General features: G+C 56.5%; 1 protein-coding gene across 4 annotated transcripts in view; it reads right to left on the reverse strand.

Annotated features, from left to right (window-relative positions):
* UROC1 (urocanate hydratase 1) overlaps positions 1-21855 on the reverse strand; it is a 59414-nt gene extending 37559 nt beyond the window's left edge. For 2 of the 4 annotated variants that reach the window (XR_009183674.2, XR_009183673.2), the window contains exons 1-9: positions 21643-21855; positions 14538-14668; positions 11511-11604; positions 10818-10877; positions 10424-10552; positions 9766-9827; positions 4109-4175; positions 3871-4014; positions 2312-2400 (exon numbers count right to left, since the gene is read on the reverse strand). Coding sequence is in view for 2 of the 4 variants with exons in the window: in XM_058288843.2 (XP_058144826.1) it covers positions 2312-2400; positions 3871-4014; positions 4109-4175; positions 9766-9827; positions 10424-10552; positions 10818-10877; positions 11511-11604; positions 14538-14668; positions 21643-21768 (902 nt within the window). In the remaining 2 variants the exon portion in view is untranslated. The other 2 variants (XM_058288843.2, XM_058288844.1) reach the window with 2 other exon arrangements.
* Between the last annotated feature and the right edge of the window lie 290 nt (positions 21856-22145).

Below are 22145 nucleotides of genomic sequence, written 5' to 3' on the forward strand. Positions count from 1 at the left end.
CCCCAGGTGCCAGGAGATGAACCTCCATCCCAACAGGCAGAGAGCACGGAGCTGACACACACAGGAAAGGCCCAGGGGGCCCCCAGAAGCACTAGCGAGCCGGTGTGGGGTACAGAGAGCACAGAGGGGAAGGGGCGGGCCAGACCGGAAAGCGGTGGACGGTGGGGACAAGTCTTCCCAAGGTGGCTTATGCAAATAGAGCTCTCACTAGAGTTGACACTGAAAATCAGTCTGAAAAAACCAAAGGACTAGGAAAAGCCAAGTCTGCTTTGGGTGGGAGGGGATTTGAATCTGCCATAGCCCTTTACGGACGCGAGCAGGTAGCACAGAGCAGCCGTGAGGAGAACGGGGCGTGCCGGGCCAAGTGCAGATCAGCCAGGCAGAGGTTATCTTGCTGGGGCCTGAGAACACAGGGCTGGCAGAGGGGCCTCCAGAGGGAGCGGGCAGGGAAGCCCCTAACCTCAGAACTGGGAGGGACCCCAGCCCAAACCCTGAAGAGCTGGGGAGAGCCGAGTTCCCACCGAGGGCGGGGCTGGAGAGGTGGGCACCCCTGGGCTCGCCGCAGGCGCACCTGAGGCTTCCCCAGGTGGGCAGAGTCGCCGCCAGAGGCCGCTCACGGCAGTTTGTTAAAAAGACTTGAAGTGGTTTGGGTGTACGTGTGTGTATGAGCGCGCTAGTGTATATGCATGCGTGCATGTTATGTGTGGCATGAGTATGCGTGCACTTGTGTGCATATACATGTGTGTGCATGTGTGTTCACATGTTCTGTGTGTGCGTGTGCTTGTGTGTAGGTGTGTACATGCGAGTATGTATGTGTGTGTAAATGTGTATATGTTGTGTGTATGTGTAAGTTTATATGCAGGTGTGTACATGTGCTTTTCTGTGTTTTATGTATGTATGTGTATATGCATACCTGTGTTTTGTGTGTGTATGAGTATATGCATCTGTGTTTTGTGTGTATATGTGTGTATAAGCATCTCTGTGTTTTGTGTGTGTGTGTATGTATGTATGCATATCTGTGTTTTGTGTGTATACGTACATGTATATGCATCTCTGTGTTTTGTGTGTATATGTATGTGCATATGTGTATCTGTGTTTTGTGTGTATATGTATGTGTATAGGCATCTCTGTGTTTTGTGTGTATGCATATCTGTGTTCTGTGTATATACATATATATACGAGCACACACGTGCACATGTATGTGTGTGTCTGTGCATATGTGTATATTGCGCATGTGCACACGTGTGTGGTGGGACAACAGAAATTCAGCTGACCCAGACTCTGTGTGGGTGATGGGAGGGAGAAGGGCATCCCGGGTAGAGGGAAGAGGCTACTCAGAGGTGACAAACGCCGAGGCAGCCGGCCGGGGTGGGGGGCCGGGGTGCTCGAAGCAGGGCCGGGCAGGGCCGGGCACACAAGGACTTTGGGGTATCTCCTGCGGTGAATGGGGAGCTACCTGAGAGTTTTGAAAAAAGGCGCAATGTGGTCGGATTGGTATTTTAGAAGGAGCACCATCAAAATGGGGCCCAAGCCAGGGGGCAGGGAGGTTGGGAGTTCATTGTATCATTTTCTCAACTTCTGTGGGAATTCAAAAAAGTTTATATAAAGCGATTTTATATGAATTTTTTAATATTTTATATATCTTTCAAATTATTTGATTTGAATCGTAGCCAGCATTGAGAGCCTGGGCTAACGTCGCTTCCCCACATGGGCTGCCAGTCTTCCAGACAGAAAAATTGAGAGAATGCTTCAAATGGCATGTGGCCAGTCGCCCCCAGTGCCTTTCCTCCTGAGTCAGCTCTTAAATACCCCAGAAGACATCAAACACAAGGGGAAAAGGGCTACCCCAGACAATGTCCCCCCACAACCGGGGCAAGGACTTATGCCGAGTCAGTCGAGGAAACGTGCCATCTCTCAGTGGTCCACCTTCCCCGACAGGCTGGTAGCGCCCCCTGATCACCAGCCCCTGGGCGGGCACCAAGGCCACAGTGGTGCCAGAAATAAAGCACAGTCTTTGCAAAAACTGTGGCTGAGTGCAAGGAACGCCAAGAGAACGACCTGAAACTTATCAGAACCCAGAGATCTGCGTATCAAATATGCAAAATGTGGTGGCTTCCCCCATGCTAGCAGTAACAACCCACAAGAAACGGAATTTTTAGAAGATGCATCCCATACCATTTCTACTGTGTGACCTCAGAGTCACCTGGCACGGGCACCCCCCTGCGGCAAGTGTCAGGCACTAAACAGGCCCATCTGGAGACCTGGCAGTCCCCCACTGTCCATGGGTGTTCTGACGAGCAAGGGGCTGTACCTGAGCCGCGCAATGCAGTGGTCCAAGCTGTCGGTCACCTCCATCAGCCAGCCTTGCTGGTGGCGTTTCACGAGGGCTGCCTTATCCACCTGCACCGTGAGACAGAGCCGCCCTGTTACGTGTCACCTGAGCACCTCACCAAGGCCGCCAGCACAGGTGTGTGCCAAGAGGAGGGTGCCCCTCCCACATTCCTCGTCCCACATTTAAAACGCGGTGTCGGGGCGGATGCTACGTCCTGCCTAGCCAATCTCTATCCCCCTCCAGCCTGCCTCATCAACAGAACCCAGACTTTGTTCAGAATGACGCTGGGCTTGGCGCCAGGGGATGAGCCACGGCTAAACTACTTACAACACCCTGGCCATGGCTCCCACTCCACCTTGCAGACAAGAACGTCCCTTTGATCCAGTAGTAACCAAGGAGTTAACAGGAGGTGTGGACTGGAAGAACTGCTGAGACTTTTTGCCTCCTACTAAAGCAGTTAGATATATAAATAGGCAGATAAACGATGAGATAGAGAGGTAAATAGATAGAGGTAGATTAGATAGATAGATAGATAGATAGATAGATAGATAGATAGATAGATAGATAGATAGATAGAGGATAAACAAAGATAGATATAGATTGATGATAGATGATATAGATGATAGGAGAAGGAAGGAAGGAAGGAAGGAAGGGAAAGAAAAAGAAAATGATATGGCAAATGGACAAAATATAAAAAGTTGGTGGATCTGGGTATCTGGGTGTTGGAGTACTCTGTACAGATTTTGTATTATTTTTGCCACTGTCCAGTAGATTGTAAATTATTTCAAAATAAAGATTTTAAGAAATTATGGCTAGCATTTCCCCTTCTCCTTTCATACTACCTTGAATGTGGATGAGATGGCTGGGGCTGGGGCTGGGGCAGCTATTTCGTATCCATGAGGTTAGCCCCAGAGACTCTAAAGATATTGGCCCTGATATCATTGACCTTCCGAACCAATGCCAGCCCTGCTGGTTTTGTGATGAAAAACAAACTTCGTTTGTCTACAGATTAAAAATTAATTTTTAAAAATACCCTATCTGTTAAGCCACTGTAGTTAGGTTTTCTGCCATCTGCAGTCAAATGCAGGTAGCCATGACACAGATTTACTATCAACTGAGAACAAAGCACCCGACGTATACCACCAAGGCTGTCTCCAAGCTCCTCGCCTCCCCTCCCTCCTGCTTCCCTTGCTCTCCATGGATCTACAAAGAAAGGTGGGAGAGCCATTGAGGGGATCTGCCCCTGCAAGGCTGCCTTGAGCTGCTGGGGCTGGGGAGCCTCCCTTCATTTCCCCACAAATGTTCCAGAAACTGTGCTGGGCTCTGGGGAGGCCGTGGGACACCGGACAGTCCCGGCCTCCTGGGAGGACGCTGACAGCACAGGGTGCTGGGCGTTGGGAAACAGGAAGCACGTGCTGCCCTGAGAACCCGGCCAGGAGGTCTAGGAAAGAGGCGAGCCTGGGTCCGAGCGGCTCCGGAGCAAAGGAGAGAGGGCAGCAGCGAACGGGGCTTGGGTTCGGGCGGCCCCCGAGGCTCACCTCCGCGATCACCCCGATGCACCCCACGATGACCGCGGCCTTGGCCTGGGCCCCGCTCATGCCGCCGAGTCCGGAGGTGACAAAGACCTTCCCGGCCAAGTCCTCGGCGCCCAGGTACCGGCGGCCGGCGTTCAGCACGGTGAGCTGTGGGGAGAGGCGCGGGGAGCACCCGCCCGCCCGGCGGCCCGCCCCCGCCCCGGGGCCAGCGCCCACCCCTGCGGCCGGACGCCCCTCTCACCACTGTCCCGTGCACGATGCCTTGCGGACCGATGTAGCAGTAGCTGCCTGCCGTCATCTGGCCGTACCTGACCACCCAGAGAAGCAAACCCCACACGGGCGTGAGCCAGCGCCCAGGAGCGCTGCCCCCGCGCCCACGCCTGGTTTTCAAAATGAATGCTTAATGACCATAGAAGCCTCAGCACTGTCCTTTATTTTTATTTATTTTTAAGATTTATTTCTCTTCCCTTCCCCCCCGCCACAGTTGTCTGTTCTCTGTGTCTATTTGGTGCGTCTTCTTCTTTGTCCGCCTCTGTTGTCAGAGGCACCGGGAATCTGTGTTTCTTTTGTTGTGTCATCTTGCTGCGTCAGCTCTCCGTGTGTGCAGCGCCATTCCTGGGCAGGCTGCACTTTCTTTGGCGCTGGGCGGCTCTCCTTACAGGTGCACTCCTTGCACGTGGGGCTCCCCTACGTGGGGGACACCCCTGCGTGGCAGGGCACTCCTTGCGTGCATCAGCACTGCGTGTGGGCCAGCTCCACACGGGTCAAGGAGGCCCGGGGTTTGAACCGCGGACCTCCCAGGTGGTAGACGGACGCCCTAACCGCTGAGCCAAGTAGAAAGAAGAAGTAGAACCTTACAGATAAGGAGCTCCCCTGGCCTCCAGACCTTGTACAAACAGATTTGTTCCCTTAAACACCATAGTCCAAACAGGAAGGTCCCTTGGGAAATATCTGGCCATTGCTGGGGACTGAATCAAGTCCTTCGCAAAAGTTGTCTCCATCATCGTAATCCGTGTTCCCAGGGACGGGAAGCCGTGTGTAAACAAGACCTTTTAGAGATGGTATTAGTTAAGGTGTGGCCAATTTGATCGAGGGTGGGCTTTAATCCATAGGACCAGAGGCCTTATCGAGGGAATCTGGATGCAGGTGGTCAGAGAAAACCACAAGAAAAAGCCCAAAGTCAGAAGAAGTGGTATATTAGTCAGCCAAAAGGGTGCTGCTGCAAAATACCCAAAATTGGTTGGTTTTTATAAAGGGTATTTATTTGGGATAGGAGCTTACAGACACCAGGCCATAAAGCAGAAGTTACTTCCTTTACCAAAGTCTATTTTCACGTGTTGGAGCAAGACGGCTGCCGACGGCTGCCAGAGTTCAGGCTTCCTGGGTTCCTCTCTTCCCAGGGTCTTGCTTCTTTATGGGCTCAGGATTCCTCTCTTCCCGGGGCTTTCATCTCTTTCCTCTGTAAGCTTCCTTCCTGGGGCTCCAGCCTAAGGCTCCAGCATCAAACTCCAACATCAAAAACCCTTGCATCAAAAGCTCCAACTCTGTCCTGTGCCGTGCCTTTTATCTGTGAGTCCCCGCCCACCAAGGGGTGGAGACTCAGCAGCATAATGATGTGGCCCAATCAAAGTCCCAATCATAACTCAATCATGCCCAGTAACAGACCAGATCACAAACATAATCCAGTATCTATTTTTGGAATTCCTAACCATATCAAACCACTGTAAGTGGTCCGTGAGAAGAGGCAGGGAGGAGAGAGAGAGATGGCCGTGTGGCGGATAATCACCTTCACCTAGATGCTGCCGAGCCCGGGAGAAAGCATGGCCCTGCCAGCACCTGGAGGCTGGACTCGCAGCCGTCAGCACCAGGAGACAATAAACGCTTGCTGTTTAAGACAACCCCGTGTGCTGGATTTGTCGTAGCAGCTCTGGCGACCTGAGACGGTCATACCCACTGAAGCTGGATGTGCCTCGACGCTGAGCCAGGAGTTCCTCTTTGTATGCTCATGCCCACGTGAAGACACCCCAGGAGTGTGCAAGGCAAATTCACCCGCAGTAGCTGGACACTCACGGAAACACTCCAACGTCCACCGAGAAGGGAAGAGCTACGTAATCGAGGTGGTGGAGCACAGTGGAGCAGGACACTGCAGGGTAAAGGCCAGCTGCTACTACAGTGAAGAAGCCTGGTTCCGTTTTCATGGTGTTCACGAAACTCACTAGGGGTCTATCTCATGGAGGGGAGGGGGCAGGGGCACCTGTGGGGGGGGCCTGGGAGTGACGCACCCCTGAGGGGCAGTGGGTTTGTACATCGTCAGAATTCACGGAGTCATGCCCTCAGGACTTGTGCCTCCGAGTGTGAGTGAGATCCCAGGGAATTGCTCCCGTGAGGGCCGCTGCTCTCGGTGGTACCGCCGTCCTCACCGGGCCTTACACGCGGGGCCTCTGTCTGCAGGAACGAGCCTGCGGCTGGTTTTCCCCTGAACGAACTGGCTGTGAGCCCTTTCCACGGCAGAACAGAGAGTCTTGCTTTCTTGACTACATACCGCACGGCGTCAGAAGCACCGTGTCCTATCTACTGCCCCTTCTGATGATCAGGGAAACTCCTATTCCCACTGCGTGAGCCCCACTGCCAGCACCCTGGCACCTCCCTGGACTCACGGCGTCACGCTCCAGGACAGAAACAAGAAAAGGAACTGTTGGGGTGGTCGGGAGCAAGCATTGGAAATACTCACACAAGATGTCAAATTCCAAAATGTTCCCCACACTCGATCACTAGCAAACACTTTAACCTTTGACACTGGATGGGGAGCAAAGGCGTTTGCTGCCATCTTGTTTGACTCTTCCCTGAGGGCCAGAGCCTCCAAGCGAGCGAGTGCCTAAGTCCCAGGAAGGAGTGGAATTCAGACGCAAGTGTTTTGAGTGTCCAGGGTCCACCCTGGATCCAGAAGGGAGAAGGGACCAAGAAAAGTCTCTGGAATGGGGAGAGGGAGAGGAACCCAATGGAAAAGGGCATTTGGACATGAGCGTTGCAAGGCATTCAACCACTTGGACCCTCTGTCTCATCCTCTAAAAGTGAAACATGGCTCTTACCTTGAAATTTTTGCGACTATGACATAACATAAGAAAATAATGACAAAATGACATCGAGCCAGGGAGACAGGAGGAAGCACTTGCGTCCATGACCCCACGTGCAACATGCTTCCTGTGTCCACTCACTACTGCCCAGGGGCTCACAGGACCCCTTTTGCTTCCCTTGAGCCAGGGCGTCAGAGGCTTTACCTTCATCATTCCATTTAATTCTCACATGACTCTTTGAATCACGAACTAACAAGGTCCTTTCTTTACAGATGAAGATACAGAGGCCCCAACCCAAAGTGACCCAAAGAAGTGGCTGAGTTGGGAATTGATTTCAAGTCTCTCTACCTTGGGTTCTTCACGCTCAGCTGATAGGCCACGTGCCCCTCTTGAAGTCGCTCTTGGAAGTAAAACAATGGGGTCCAAAAGTTTGCAAATGTAAAGCTTTCACACCAAGTACTATGACAGCTCTCCCGGCCACGCCCAGGCTCGCTGAGCTGCCTTCATCCTCCCACCACCACCGGGGACTGCCCGTTTCCCCACCTCTTCACCAGCACTGAATGTTCTCTGTATTTTCATTTTTGTCAATCTGAGAGTGAAAAGGCTTTACTTTTATTAGTATTTCTCAGTTACCAATTTAAACCTTTCCTCTCTCTACAAGCAATTTTCACAGCCATTGCTTACAAGTATGGGTCACTGTGCTTTGCCGATACTGCATCTTTTTAAACTGAAGGTTTGTGGCCACCCTGCGTCGATCAAGTGTGTGGGCGCCGTTTTCCAACAGCGTGTGTGCACATTGTGTCCTGCACCACATTTTAATTAAGAGGTGCACGTTTGCTTTAAGACATAAGGCCATTGCCCCCTCAATACACTGCAGGGTAGTGTAAACATCACTTTTACAGACACTGAGAAACCGAACAATTCGTGTGACTCGCTTCCTGCGACGTTTGCGTTATCGCGGGGGTCTGGAAACACCCCACAACCTCTTCGAGGTAGCCTGTATCTTATCTTTAGTCACTGCCACATGGCACACAGATTAAACTACCTGGATTCCTGCAGCTCCTCCCCCTTTAAACTTGCACCTTTTACCCACGAAAGAGAAGCACAAGGGTCGCATTAGCAAGGGGTGGAGTCGGGAATCGAGCTCTCCTCCCTCTGACCCCACAGCTGCTCCTTTTGCTGAACCCACAGAAGAGGTTTCCAGACACCATCATCGTCATCATCATATCGTGACAATAATGATAGCAATGACAATGAGAACATAACGACAACAGCAGGGAAAAACAACAGCAGCAGCAGTAAGTACTTAGGACCAACCAAAACGCAACTGTGCTTCCGAGCCTCAGTTTCCTCCCCCACAAAATGGGTTAATAAAGAGAACTACTTCTGGGGAGCGTGGGGAGGGCTAAGCGAGATGGCCTCTCTATGTCCTAGCACAACAATCGACGCGCGGTGGCTATCGCTGTTAGATTAGGGAGTGCTCCTCTGAAGCCCGGCTAAACCGCTCCCCAGACCACAGGCTGGATTACCTTACAAAGGTTCTTATCCTAGTTATACTCCCGGACCGCGTGGAGCCGCTTCACAACTTCACAACCGCATCGACGTATAACCGCAAAGAACTGGAAGCAACCCCAGTCAGTTCACTAGGTGAGTGGGCTAATTGGGGTGACTGAACACTCTGCCAGGGGAACAAGAAGGAAGGAGGCCCAAGTTTCCTGGAATGGACCAATGTCCAAGTTAAAGTAGAAGAGACGAGATGCCAAGCAGCGTTTCTCAGTCTGATCTTGCCGGCCCACATACAAGGAAACACGTCTGGGAGGACGCGGGAGAAACCGCTCAGCTAGGGAGGGGCTGGGCTGGGAGAGCGCCTCTTCCTTGCAGCTCCTTTGATAATGTTTGCGGGAGACATCGTCCCATTCCGAGCATGGATTAATTTTACAACAAAGCAAAACTGATAATAGGCTGGGAAGGGACAGGAGGGAACTTTCTGGAGCCCATGGCTGAATCGCCGGTCTTGACGGGGTTGAGTCGCAGGAGAGGACGTGCTTATCAGCACTCGTGGATGGGCCCAGCAGGGTTGGTGGGTTTCAGGACATGGATATCAATGTTGCCTCCAAGTAGAAAAAAGCACTATAAGCACACACTGAACTCTAGGCAAAAGCATTTGCAACTGTCTCTGAAATGCATCAAAAATAAGCTGGATGGGTGGATGGCTGGGGGGGTAGGTGGATGGGGGGGGAAGCCAGGAGAGGAACGTGCTAGTCTCAGGTGCTTGGTGATTCCTTCCATTTTCGTATGTTTGAGAATTTTCTTAATAAAATGGGGGGGAGGGGGGGGAAGGGAGTAGAATCCAAAGTTATACATTTATTTGCTTACAAGTGTGTTAAAAATTGCAGGCACGCTTATATCTATATTTATAGCTATACACACGAGAAAAGAGCATAAAAACCACTAGGGAATTGCTAGAGCTCTACGGCAGCTTCAGAAGAGCGGGCAGTCCAGGAAACAGACTGACGTCCAAAATGAGTCACAGCCTGTGTCGGAACCACCTAAAAGTCCAATTTTGTAAGCATTTCACTGCTCTCTGATTTAATCCATTGTTCCTTTCCTTCTAGATTTCTGGTCAATTAAGTTTCCTTTCGTTAACTAAAACTGAATTATCAATGTAAAAAAAAACCACTAGGGAAGAAAACATAAAAATTATGCTCCTGCGCTACAACTGTGGGTGTTCTTCAAAATCAGATTTAATACGGCACATTGTTTCGATAATGAAACATGATCAGAGAAGGGAAATGCTAGAACATAAATGGAAAGAGAGACTTACATTGTGACTCCCAAGGCGAAGAGCTTCTCATACTCTGCCCTGGAAGAGTAGTTGGGAATGACCTGGAAAAGCGGGGAGATGAGGCTGGAGGCAGAAGCACCGCAGCCTCTGCGGGATGGCAGGGAGCGCTCTCCTGCTGTCTGAGCCCCCACGCCTCCCCCCGCCCCCCACCCCAAGTGTCCCCACGCCCTCCCCCCGCCCCCCCAAGGACCCCCCTGCCTGCCCCTGCCCTCCGAGCACCCCACATCTTCCCCCTGCTCCCCGAGTACCCCCACGCCCTCCCCCACCCCCCCCAAGCGCCCCCACACCAACACATCCTCCTCTGCCACCCACCTCTGAGCACTCACACCCTCCCTCTGCCCCCACCCCTGAGCCCCCATGCTTTCCCCTGCCCCCCCAAGCACCCCCACACCCTTGCCCTGCCCTCCCCTGCCCCCCCCAGTCCTCCCACGCCCTCCCCCTACCCCCCGAGCACCCCCACGGCCTCCCCCACCCGCTGAGCACCCCCACACCCTCCCCTGTCCCCCAGTCCCCCACACACCCAACCCCTGCCCCCTGAGCACCCCCACGGCCTCCCCGCCCCCACGCCCACCCCCTGCCCAGCGACCCCCACGACCCCGGAGCCCGGCCGAGGTGGGCGCCTGCGGGCCGCACCCACCATTCCGTTGGAGATGACGAGCCGCGGGGCGCTGGGGCTGCTGGGGAAGAGGCCCAGCGGGTGTCCACTGTACATGACCAAGGTCTGCTCCTCCGTCATCCGCGACAGGTAGGACATGACCAGCCAGAACTGGGGGGACCGAACAGTGCAGGGCGTGCTAAGGGGGCCCTCCCGCGTCTCCCTGGCTCGACCCAGGCCCAGAGGTCTCCCAACAGGCCCCCCCGCCCCCACCCCTGTTCCCCAAGAATATTCCTGGTGCTGCCCACTCCTGGCCATTCCTGTCGCCTTAAACATCGTCTCTAACGGTGGAGTTTCGGGCGTCGGGGAGGCGTGAAGCTGCCCTTGGACGCTCCTCCCAGGCCAGAGGACGGGGCAGGGCCGCAGCCCACCGTACCTGAGCCCAGTTGCTGAACACCTGCCCATTTCCTCCGTAGGTCACGAGCTCCTGGGGAAACTGGGGAAGGCACAGGTGTCACCTGAGAGGGGCCCGGGGAAGGGGAGAGGAAGGGCCCCACCGCCCAGGTGGGCTCCAGGGGAAAGGGGGTCTGCAGCCTCCAGAGGAGTCGGGGTGGGAGGGTGAGGGGCGAGGCAGGGGGCGCCAGGGACCCGGGGTCGGCGGCTGGGGGAGGCTCGCCGGGCTCGGGTCAGAGCCGGGGCTGCGGTCGGCGTGGGCCGCTGCCCGGGGCAAGGCCAGGGCCACCAGGCTGTGCCCGGGACCCGGGGCCAGAGCCCCATTCTCCCCCGAGGCAGGTCATCGGGTCCACGAGGGTCGCCCTCCCCCAGGTACCCCTCCGCAGGCGAAGGTACTCGCAGGCACGTTGTCCAGACCTGCGCGGCCAGGATGACGGCCCCCGGCCGTGGACAGGGAGCCCCACCCACGTCCAGCCCCTGGTGTGGGTGTCGTGTTAGAACCACGGAAGGGGGACTGCTGGGGGACGCGGCCACCGGCCCCGCGGGACCTCGCCAGGCTGGGTTCACAGCTCCCCGTGACGCCTTCACACGCAAGGTTAAGAAGTGACTCCCGCCTCCCGTCGTGCTTCTGTGGAGCCCGGGACGCAGCCGCAGCCCCGGGACCCCCGGCGGTTACCTGGGCCACGGCAGGGTCCAGGTTGTTCATGATCATGTGCATGATGGCCGCGGCCGCTCGGGTCCGGCAGGGCAGCTGCTCGATGGGGTAGGCCCTGGAAGGACACGCAAGCACCAGGTGACCGCGGGAGACAGTGGGCGCCCCTTCCCGCCCGGAGCGTCGCGGGGCCCCCGCCCAGCTTGGCACCTGCACGCACAGGGGTGGAGGGCGAGACCCTGCTGTTTGCCTAGGGTCTCAGGGCTGGGGAGGTCCAGGGCTAAGGGCCGCCCACCCCCCCGGGCTCAGGCTGTCCCTCTGGCCCCCCACGTCCAGGAGCGTGGAGCGCAGTGCCTCCTGGGCCACCCCTCCGTCCCCACTCGGCAGACCCCCTCCCCCAGTGAGAAGGTTGCCCTCGAAGCGGAGCTCAAGTCTACCCTTCGGAAGCCTTTGCAAACTGCATGGAGTCGGTTCGTTTGTTCTTTTCATTCATTCTACAGAAACTTCTTGGACGGTGTTGGGGTTGGATCACGTTGCCCATAAAGACATGGGGGTGAACCCATTGGGAAATGGGGCTTCCAGAGGCGCTGTTACAGGTGTGGACATGGGCGCACAGGCTCTTCCAAGATCCTGTTTAGATGAGGTCAGACTGACACCCCAGGGTCCTCAGGATGGAGGGATGAAATATGGACTAGAGTGGACTTAGTGTTATTCTACTATGGAATTATCGTGACTCTAGTAATGGAAGAAATTATATCATTCATATGGAGACAGTGGCCATGGGAGCTGCTGAGGGCAGGGAGAGGGAAGAAGAGGTGTGATGTGGGGGCATTTTCAGGACTTGCAGTTGTCCTCAGTGATATTGCAGGGACAGATGCAGGACATCATATATCCTGCCATAACCCACTGAATTGACTGGAGAGACTGTAAACTAAAATGTAAACTATAATCCATGCTGTGTAGCAGTGCTCCCAAATGTTGCATCCATCAGCCATGTGGAATCTAAGCCCCCTCTCGACATAGAGGTGGAGTGGACATCACCATCCCAGAGTCCACAGGATGGAGGAAGAGAGAATGGATTAGAGTGGAATTACTGGTGTTCTACTATAGAACTATAGTGATTAGTAATGGAAGAAATTGTAGCATTGATGTGGAGGAAGTGGCCATGGTAGCTGCTGAGGGCAGGGAGAGGGGAGAAGAGATATGATGTGGGGGTATTTTCAGGACTTGGAGTTGTCCTGGGTGGTACTGCAGGGACAGATGCTGGATGTTGTGTGTCCTGCCATGGCCCACTGGGTGGACTGGGGGAGAGTGTAAACTACAGTGTAAACTATAGTCCATGTAGTGCAACAGTGCTCCAAAATGTATTCACCAAATGCAATGAATGTGCCGTGATGATGAAAGAGGTTGTTGATGTGGGAGGAGTGGGGTGAGGGGGTGGGGGGTATATGGGGACCTCTTATATTTTTTTAATGTAACATTTAAAAAAAAAAATAGAGGGAAGCGGACTTGGCCCAGTGGTTAGGGCATCCGCCTACCACACAGGAAGTCCATGGTTCAAACCCCAGGCCTCCTTGACCCGTGTGGAGCTGGCCCATGCGCAGTGCTGATGCACACAAGGAGTGCCGTGCCACACAGGGGTGTCCCCCACATAGGGGAGCCCCACACACAAGGAGTGTGCCCCATAATAAGGAGAGCTGCCCAGCGCAAAAGAAAGTGCAGCCTGCCCAGGAATGGCAACGCACACACGGAGAGCTGACACAACAAGATGACGCAACAAAAAGAAACACAGATTCCCATGCCACTGACAACAACAGAAGTAGACAAAGAAGAACACACAGCAAATGGACACAGAGAACAGATAACTGGGGGAGCAGGGGGGTGGGGGGAGGGGAGAGAAATTAAATAAACAAATAAATAAACAAAATGTTATTACCTTAAAAAAAAATGTGCTCATCAAATGCAACAAATACACCACTCTAATGAAAGCAGTTGTCAATGTGGGAGGAGTGGGGTGGGTGGGAAGTGGGGTATATGGGAACCTCTTAAATTTTTTAATGTAGCCTTCTGTGTGATCTCTGTACCTTTAAGAAAAGATAATACATTTTAAAATAATAATTTAAAAAAGAGAAAAAAAAAAACTGAATCAGGGTAGGAGTAAACCAAGATGACTCAAGTCCTTTTAAGAAAGGAAACTGGACACAGAAGAAGAAGCCAGAAGCAGGGGAGGCCGGAGAAGGACAAAGCGATCCCCGTGTGCCGGGGCAGAAGCGCAGGCCTGAGGACATGGTGGACTTGCAGCTCCCCGGCCGTGAACCAGCAGACCCCGTTGTTTAGCCAACCCGTGCGTGTACTTGTCGCAGCAGCCCTGGCAAACTGAGACAGGCTCCAGGCTGGGAGGTCCCGGCACAGCTAAGGGACAGGGACCCCACCTTAGAGGGGGCACAGTTCAAAGCCAGGCTGAGCTTCTGAGATATTCAAAGACCGAGGTTCTCCAAGTGCAGCGCTGCACCAGCAACCATTAGACGGACAGATTTGCCAGCCCCCTGCCCCCCAGAGCCACGGACTCGCGATCTGGGGGAGGGGCAGCAGCCTGCGCTTCCACCAGGCCTCCAGCCGCGACCCTCTGGGAACCCCTGCAGGTGTTTTGGGGCACCGGCAGAGACCCTTGGACGCTCTTCTCTGCCTCTCGCAGCATTAGCAGATGGGGGCATTTAGAAGTGGGGTCTGTAGGAACTGGGCCCCCTAATCGCCCGGGGCTGGCGGCCGGGAAGGCCAGGCAGGGACAACGGTCTGATAAAGTGCCCCCCGCCCTTCTTCTGGCCAGGCTCGAGGACGACAGCACCCCCCCACACCCGGCTCCAGACCCCGGAGGCGGCCCCTGCCTCTCCTCTCCTGACAAGAGGGCCCCCCTTGGCGGGCCGTCTGCACGATCCTCCTGGATGTCCCCTCCCGCTGCCGGCCCTCGGGGACTGCTGGCCTCCAGGTGGTCCCGCACAGGATGTTCTCGGCCCGCTCCTGCTCAGGGCCTCTGGGCCCACCTTTACTCACCTCATCTCAATGCTGGGGCAGAACCGGTACATGTAGATGTGCCCATACAGACGCAGCTCCTGGGCGAACTCGGGCGCCAGCTGCTCCTGGACGCCCGGGGGGAAGTAGCGCAGGGCGTTCCTCAGGGCCAGCTGGGGGGCAGGTGGGGAAAGGCAGCAGGGGCTGCGTATGTGTGGCGCAACCCAGGCCAGAGACCCTGGGCCTCCACGATGGACCTCCCACCCCAGGATTTGCCTCTGCTCCTTTCGGACACTCCGGAGGGCTCATCTCAGGCTCCTCTACAATGTCACCTCCTACAGGAAGCCTTCCCTGATGGCGCCCCACCACACACACACACACGTCTGTGACTGCAAGCCTGGCCTCTCCATCTTCTTTGCTCATGTCTCCTGTCCCAGGGGCCAGGCTACTTGACACTAGGCAAGGACAACAGAGAGCACCGGCCTGGTGGGCTATAGTGGGGACCCCCAGGCTGCAGACTCAAGATGGGAGAGAACCGAATTGCCATAAGCCCACATAGGCCCTTCCTGCAAACATGGAGAAGCACCCCTCTTCCAGGCACTCCACTTTGAGAGTGCAGCCTAGGCTGCATTTTCAGCTGCGTGACCTCAGGCCGCGCACAGAGACACACCTGCAGCTCTGGGAGGAGAGCCCAGCAGGTGGGGGAGGCAGAGCCTGGGCTGGAGGTGGGCGGCCGAAGGAAGGGAAACCCTTTCCAAGGGCTCCTCACTGAACAGGAATGAACAACACAGACTCGCTCTTGTCCAGGTATTCTTTTTTTTTTTGAAGATTTTTTATTTCTCTCCCCTCTCCCCACCCCACCCCCAGTTGTCTGTTCTCTGTGTCCATTTGCTGCATGTTCTTGTTTTTGTCCGCTTCTGTTGTTGTCAGCGGCATGGGAATCTGTGTTTCATCTTGTTGCGTCATCTTGCTGTGTCAGCTCTCCTTGTGTGCGTTGCCATTCCTGGGCAGGCTGCACTTTCTTTCGTGCTGGGCGGCTCTCCTTACGGGGCACACTCCTTGCGCGTGGGGCTCCCCTACGTGGGCGACACCCCTGCGTGGCAGGGCACTCCTTGCGTGCATCAGCACTGCGCATGAGCCAGCTCCACACGGGTCAAGGAGGCCCGGGGTTTGAACCCTGGACCTCCCATGTGGTAGACGGATGCCCTAACCACTGGGCCAAGTCCGCTTCCCTGTCCAGACATTCTTGATGTTCCTGAACCATGCCAATGCTGGCCCTGCCTCAGGGCCTTTGCATTTACTCTTCCTTCCACCTAAAGCCCTCTCTTCCCTGTCTGCACTTGGGGGCCCCTTCCCCTCGTTCAGGGGTCAGCCCAAATGCCCTCCCTTCTGACGCAGTGACCGTTTGGCCTTCTTTCCGCGCCGTTCACTGCCTGACGCTGTGATGGTTACTGTTTTCCTTGCTTACGGAGACTCCGAGCTCCGGGAGGGGCAGCCCTGGGTCCCCTCCACTGCAGGTGTACCTCCACATCACGACGGAGCCTGGGCTGAGTGGGGTGAGGTGGGGAGGGCACCCGGGAGACGCCCAGGTGCTGGGAGGACCCTGGGGCGTTTACTCCGCCCGATGGCCCTGGAGAGTGAGCCGCTGTGGGGCTGAAGGCAGATAAAGAGCTGGGCGAGGTGAGTGTATTCACTCACTCATTCTTTTATCCATTCAATGTGTACTCAAGGATGAGCTGGTGCGAGGCTTGGAGGAGACGCGGGCCCAGCTGTGGACCTGGGGGGACAGGGGGTCATGGGAGGAAGGACAAGGGCCCAGCACTGGGCCCTGAGAACAGTGGCTCTGGGGAAGAGGGCGGGCAGGGGCAGGGGTGCCGGCCGGGGAGACACGGTGGCAGCCAGCCCAGGACAGCTGTCAGTCTGGTGGCCCTAGACGGACATGCTCCGGGACAAGTGGCCAGGGCCACCCGCAGCCTCACCGAGGGCTTCAGGGGTGTGGCAGGGTGGACGAAGCGGCAGCCAGGGTGCAGCGCCAGCGGAGGAAACGAAGGAGGCAGCAGGAAAGGAGTTATTCGGAGGGGAGCACAGAGCCTGAGGCAGCCGGAGCTAGCAGCAGCTCAGAGTAGCACAGACGTTTGAAACGGGTCTTGAGTTACCCTCTCATTCAGTTAATTGTCACACAGCAGCCCCTGGAAAGAGAAGCACACAATCCCTTCCCTCTTGGGGAAAAACAAAACTAAAAACTTGATCAGAAATAAGAGTTTCTTCCTAACAAACGGTGGATAGGAGTTCTCCAACTGCGACGGGCCCGCGTGGCTGGGAGGGCTGGTTAAAACCCAGAGGGCTGGGGAGAGGGTGTAGCTCTGTGGTTGAGGGCCTGCCTCCCACACACGAGGGCCCAGGTTCAATCCCCGGTACCTCCTTGGAAAATAATAAAATAACATATGGGAAGGGGCTGTGACTCAAGCAATTGAGCTCCCATTTACCATATGGAGGACCCGGGTTCGATTCCTAGGACCTCCAGGTAAAAACACAAAAAAGGTGTCCCAGACCTGCGGGACACGGAGAGGGACAGGTGGCGAAGCGATGCGCCAAAAACAACAGAGACGGAACAAACCAAAACGGAACCCCAGAGGGCCAAGGCTCTGCTCTGGGGGTCTGGAGGGCGGCGAGCGCACACGGTAGCCCTGTGAGAACTGCTGCGTGGCGGGAGAGCAGGGGAGAGCGCCCCAGGGCCGGGCAGCAGGCGGGCTCACCGGCACCATCTGCCATGGGGGCATCCTGGGTCTCTCCACGCCTGGGACGATCAGGAGCAGGTGCAGCTGGAAGGGAGGACAGTGGGGGCTGAGCACGGAGGAGGACATCCTGGCGTCGTTGTCTGTCCCCCGTGCGCACTTGGGCTGGTTTCCCCGCGTGTGGGAGACACCTCCAGGCGAGAGGGTTTTTTTTCCCTCTTCCCTTCCCCCCCACCCCAGTTGTCTGTTCTCTGTGTCTATTTGCTGCGTGTTCTTCGTCCGCTTCTGTTGTTGTCAGCGGCACGGGAATCTGTGTCTCTTTTTGTTGCATCATCTTGTTGTGTCAGCTCCCTCTCCTGTGTGTGGCACCATTCCTGGGCAGGCTGCACTTTCTTTCGCGCTGGGCGGCTCTCCTCACGGGGCGCACTCCTTCGCGTGGGGCTCCCCTACACGGGGACACCCTGCGTGGCACGGCACTCCTTGCGTGCATCAGCACTGCGCATGGGCCAGCTGCACAGGGGTCAAGGAGGCCCGGGGTTTGAACCGCGGACCTCCCATGTGGTAGACGGACGCCCTAACCACTGAGCCAAGTCCGCTTCCCAAGAGGGTTTTTTAATGGTATAAAGCTGCTAATCAGAGCTGCCAGCAAGACTGAATGCTGAACGAAAGAGTTCATATCCACGCGGGTTTTTAAACCTTCTTGGTGTGAGCCACAGGGAGGCAGTGCCTCCCCCGACGGTCCCAGGACACAGCACACACTGCTCCGACGCCCACACTCCATCCCTTCTCGCTGCTTCTATCTCTGTTCCTAATAAACACTGCCTGCAAGCTCCTAACCGATTTCACGACCCGCCCCGGCTGGCACCTGCAGTCTGACGGCGCCGTACTCCGTTCCCCGGCGCGGCGACGTGCGTGAGCGCTGCTAACCTCCATGTTGGCTACGGCACCAGACAAGGAGGGCTGGTTCACAGCTCAGCTGTGTCAAGTGCTTGCGAAAGACTGTTCAGGTAATTATGTAACTCAAAAAAACAGCGGTTAGTGTGAAAATTAATTTTTAAACTGAGTCCATCGACGGAAATGACTCAGCCTTCCTTAAAGGTGAAACATATTCAAAGGCTCCCAGAAGCTCAAGTTGTCCTAAAATAAAGAACGGACTGACCCCAGGAACATGCAGGAGATTCTGGCCATTTTTCTGCACCCCACACACAGTGTGAAAGCTGTCTGCTGACTTGCATCTAACAAGCCAGATCTCTGATGGGGGAAGGCAGTTTCCAGCATCACAGGGCGAACACGAGGCTCAGAGAGGCGACTTGCTCGGGGTCCCACAGCAGGCCACGGAGGAGCCCCTTCTGCGCCGAGAAGGGTCACCAGGCCAGAGCACGGGCCCGGGGACTGCATCTTGGGCTCAGCGGCGGACAGGCTGGTGCCGGGATGGGCGGGCGGCCTCCTGGTGGCCAGGGCACGGTGGGCACCGCTGAGCCTGCTCCCGCCTCCCGGCTGTGCGAGCACGGACAGGCCACACCGTGGCCTCAGCTCCGCCGTGGCTGGTCACCGCGTATCAGAGGCGTAGCTGGCCGGACTGAACAAGAGGGCGCCTGCGCCGCGCACACGGCAGACGACCGAGGAACGCCAGGCCAGCTCCTCTTCCCACCTGTGCTGGTGAAGACCCCACGCCAGAACGCCTTCTCGAGAGAGGCGCCAGCTCCCGCCGCTGCAGCTTCCTTGCTGCGATGTGTTCGGTTTACTCTGAAATGCTGCCGCATTCGCAGGGAGAGGGCAGCCGCGCGCTGATCGTGCTGCGAGCCCTTCAGCTCCCCATAGCTCGGTGCCACCGGAAGGTCTGCTCTGTGGCATGTTCGCACTTCACCTCTCTGAGCTTCAGTTTCCTCTGCTACAAAATAGTCCCCACTTCATAAGGTTGTCCTGGGAACTAAACAGACCGACACACTTAGCCCCGCACGTACCTTGTGAGTGCCAGCTGGGGGAATCATCGTCACCCCCCACATGCCCTCCGTGCTGCCCACCTCCCCTCCTCGGGGTCTGCACAGAAGCCTCTCCAGTTTCTGGGGGAGTGTTTTTAAGCAGCAGGTCATGCCCCTGCTCCTAAACCTTCACAGGCTCCCCATCACTCATCCCACAATGTTCATGGCATTCAATAATCAGGCCAGGCCTGGCTCTCTAAGCTCTGTACCCAGCTCTGCCTGGGCCATTTCATCCCCAATAATACTTCGGGTTGGCTCCTTTCCACCTCCCCTTGCCTCCCAATGACCTTCTTTCTCTGCTTTCCTGGCCTCAGCACCTTGCCCATGCTTTCCAAGGCCACCACCTCCAAGAAGCCTTCCCAGATCTCTCCTGCCTGCTGGCCCCTTGTAGGATGTTGCCTTGAACCCTGAGCAGCTACTCTTGTCCTTTCACTCAGCATCCCCTCGTGTCCCTGGAGACCCAGAAACACATTCCATAGAGTGCCACCCTCAAGAAGCCCGGGGTGGCGTGGGAGCAGCCTCGGGGGCACAGGCACAGGGTGGAGGTGTGTGGAACTGGTATCTCAGCGCAGACCCCGAGGGTGTGGGAGGATCTGGGGGAAAGCGGCTCAGAGAAACCGCAGGGCGGGGAGGGGGATCCCAAAGACTTTTCTAACAGAGGAACCATACTGTGTCTCAACCTGTCTTCTGGCTATAAAGTTGTCCTGTGTGCACGCTGGGAAGGCACGGCCCGCCCGTGATCGACAGGCCACACTCCCCGTTTAAACCGAGAGGTCTACCGCAAGAAGGGCAAACTGAGGCGCACTCCAGGGCATCTCGGTAACGAGACGCAACGCCACGGTTCTAAGAACGGCGGCAGCGACTCCCAGTGTGCCCTTGGGAGCCCTGCCGAAAGCACTCGTGTACGGGTCACTCGCACGTGGGCTTGCAAGAAGGATCCACGGACGTCTGTGCGCGTGTGTGCACGGATGTGTCTGGAAGGAAATGGACACGCCCAAGTACACAGGCCTAGAGCCCGGGGGGGCTGAGCCGTCGGGGGAGAGGAGATGAAGGGCACGCTTGTATAGCTATTTGTCTCGATTATCTTGCCAAGTTCCTTTCCAAATTTGATGTCAGAAGTCCAAGAAATACATTTAAATGTTTAAAAATCAAGAACAGTTCAAAGCGAGCTGCCCAGGGAGTCGCCTCTGGGTTCGGGGACCACCGAGAGGCACGGGTGACGAGGGACAGAGCCAGGGCTCGGACTGGACGGTCTAGCTGCCGGGACCGTGCCCTCGCACCCAGGTGGCACGGACGTGGCCCAAGGTCGAGGGATTGACGCCCAGAGCGTGAAGGTCACCCAAGGGAGAGAAATCATTAACCCACTGCTCCGACACGGGCACCCTGGGCGAGGGACGAGCAACGCGAGGCCCGCCCGTCCCAGCACGGCTGCCGTTGCGCCTGCCCTCCACCAAGCCTTTCGTGGGCCGGGGGTGGGTGGCCAGGAGGGCGGCCAGCCAAATCGCAGCAGCCGTGATCAGTGGGCAGTGGGATTCCTCTTATTCTCTGTGCTCTTTGGGGGTTGTCTACTTTCACCCCAATGTTCCTGAAAGTCTAGCATCATTTTTGATCAAGGGGAAAAAAGGAGAGAAGGATGTGGGTAACCAGGTGCACGCTGTTTCACCTGGTCCCTCCACTGCCCTGCGCGGTGTTCTCAGCCCTAGTCACACGAGGACGCCGAGTGGCTGCCCCGGGGGCCCAGCTTGCACAGGGCTTCTGGCGTGAGCGCGCGCCCGCTCCTGGTAAAACGGGGCCCGGAGCGCCCCTGGCTCCCGGGGGCTGCTGGGGGATCGAGCGAGGAGGTACTTGGCACATGCCTTGAGCTGGTCACCCCACTCCCGGCAGCTGCAAATTCATTTCAAGTTTGGTTTTTTTTTGGGGGGTGGAGATGGTTTTGGGGGGGTGGAGACGGACATGTATAAACCAAGGCGAGAGCGGCACTCTCCTTTTGCATCCTCCACTAGGTCCTGTGTGCGCTGAAGACACACTGCAAGCCCCGAGCCTGGCGCACCCAGGAGGGTGCGGGTTCTGTTTGCTCGGCTGTGAGTTTGGGGGCTTCACACCTGCCCCGCTCCCCCCTCTGGCCTGGGGGGGCTGCCACAGCTCCACCCCGACGCGGCTAGGAGACCCTGAGCCTCTGGTCCTCGTCTGTACATGGGGAGTCCTACACCCAAGGGGGCTGTTGGGGAGACAGCTGTTGTCTGTGACAGAGCTGGTACACGTGGGGTGCCCCCTCCCTCCCAGCGGGGAGCTCCTGGAGGCCAGGGGCTTCGCTTGAGTTCAGGAAATGCAGAAAGAGCAGGAAGTAGGGGACTGCCCACCGCAGACCGCCGCCCCCCGAGGCCTCCCAGGGGCCGAGGCTCCAGGGGCAAGGAGCCCAGCTTTTCTTACCTGCTCCTCTGCAGGGCTGAGGCCGGGGGTCCTGACCGGGGCATGGGGCACCCCAGCCCAGCGCCCCCGGTTCTCCGGGAGGGGCTGCAGGGGCAAGCCAGAGCAGAGCTCCTGAAGGCTGGACATGTCGGCGCAGGCTGCGGCAGAGCCGGCTCCCGGAGCGGCCAGGGAGGACTGCGCAGCCAGACTGCCTGAATCAGGCCTCTGACCCCAGGGCCGCCTCCTCCCACCCCCTCATTGGGTACAGGGCTGTGCAAGAGGACACTCGAAGGTCAGAGTGTGACCGCCCAGGCTGGCCGCCTGCAGGGCCGACCTGGGGGAGAGGCCAACTGCCTGGGGGCAGAGAGGGCAGGGCTGGGTGGGAGCGGGGGGAGGGGCCTCTGGTCCTTTCAGGGGGCTGCTGACTTATTTTAAAATCAATTTTATTGATACATATTAATAAAGCATAAATCCATCCAAAGTGGACAATCAATAGTACTCAGTATAATCACAAACTATGCCTT

This window comes from Dasypus novemcinctus, chromosome 26 (assembly GCF_030445035.2).
Source record: "Dasypus novemcinctus isolate mDasNov1 chromosome 26, mDasNov1.1.hap2, whole genome shotgun sequence".
In the NCBI taxonomy this organism is placed as follows: Eukaryota; Metazoa; Chordata; class Mammalia; order Cingulata; family Dasypodidae; genus Dasypus; species Dasypus novemcinctus.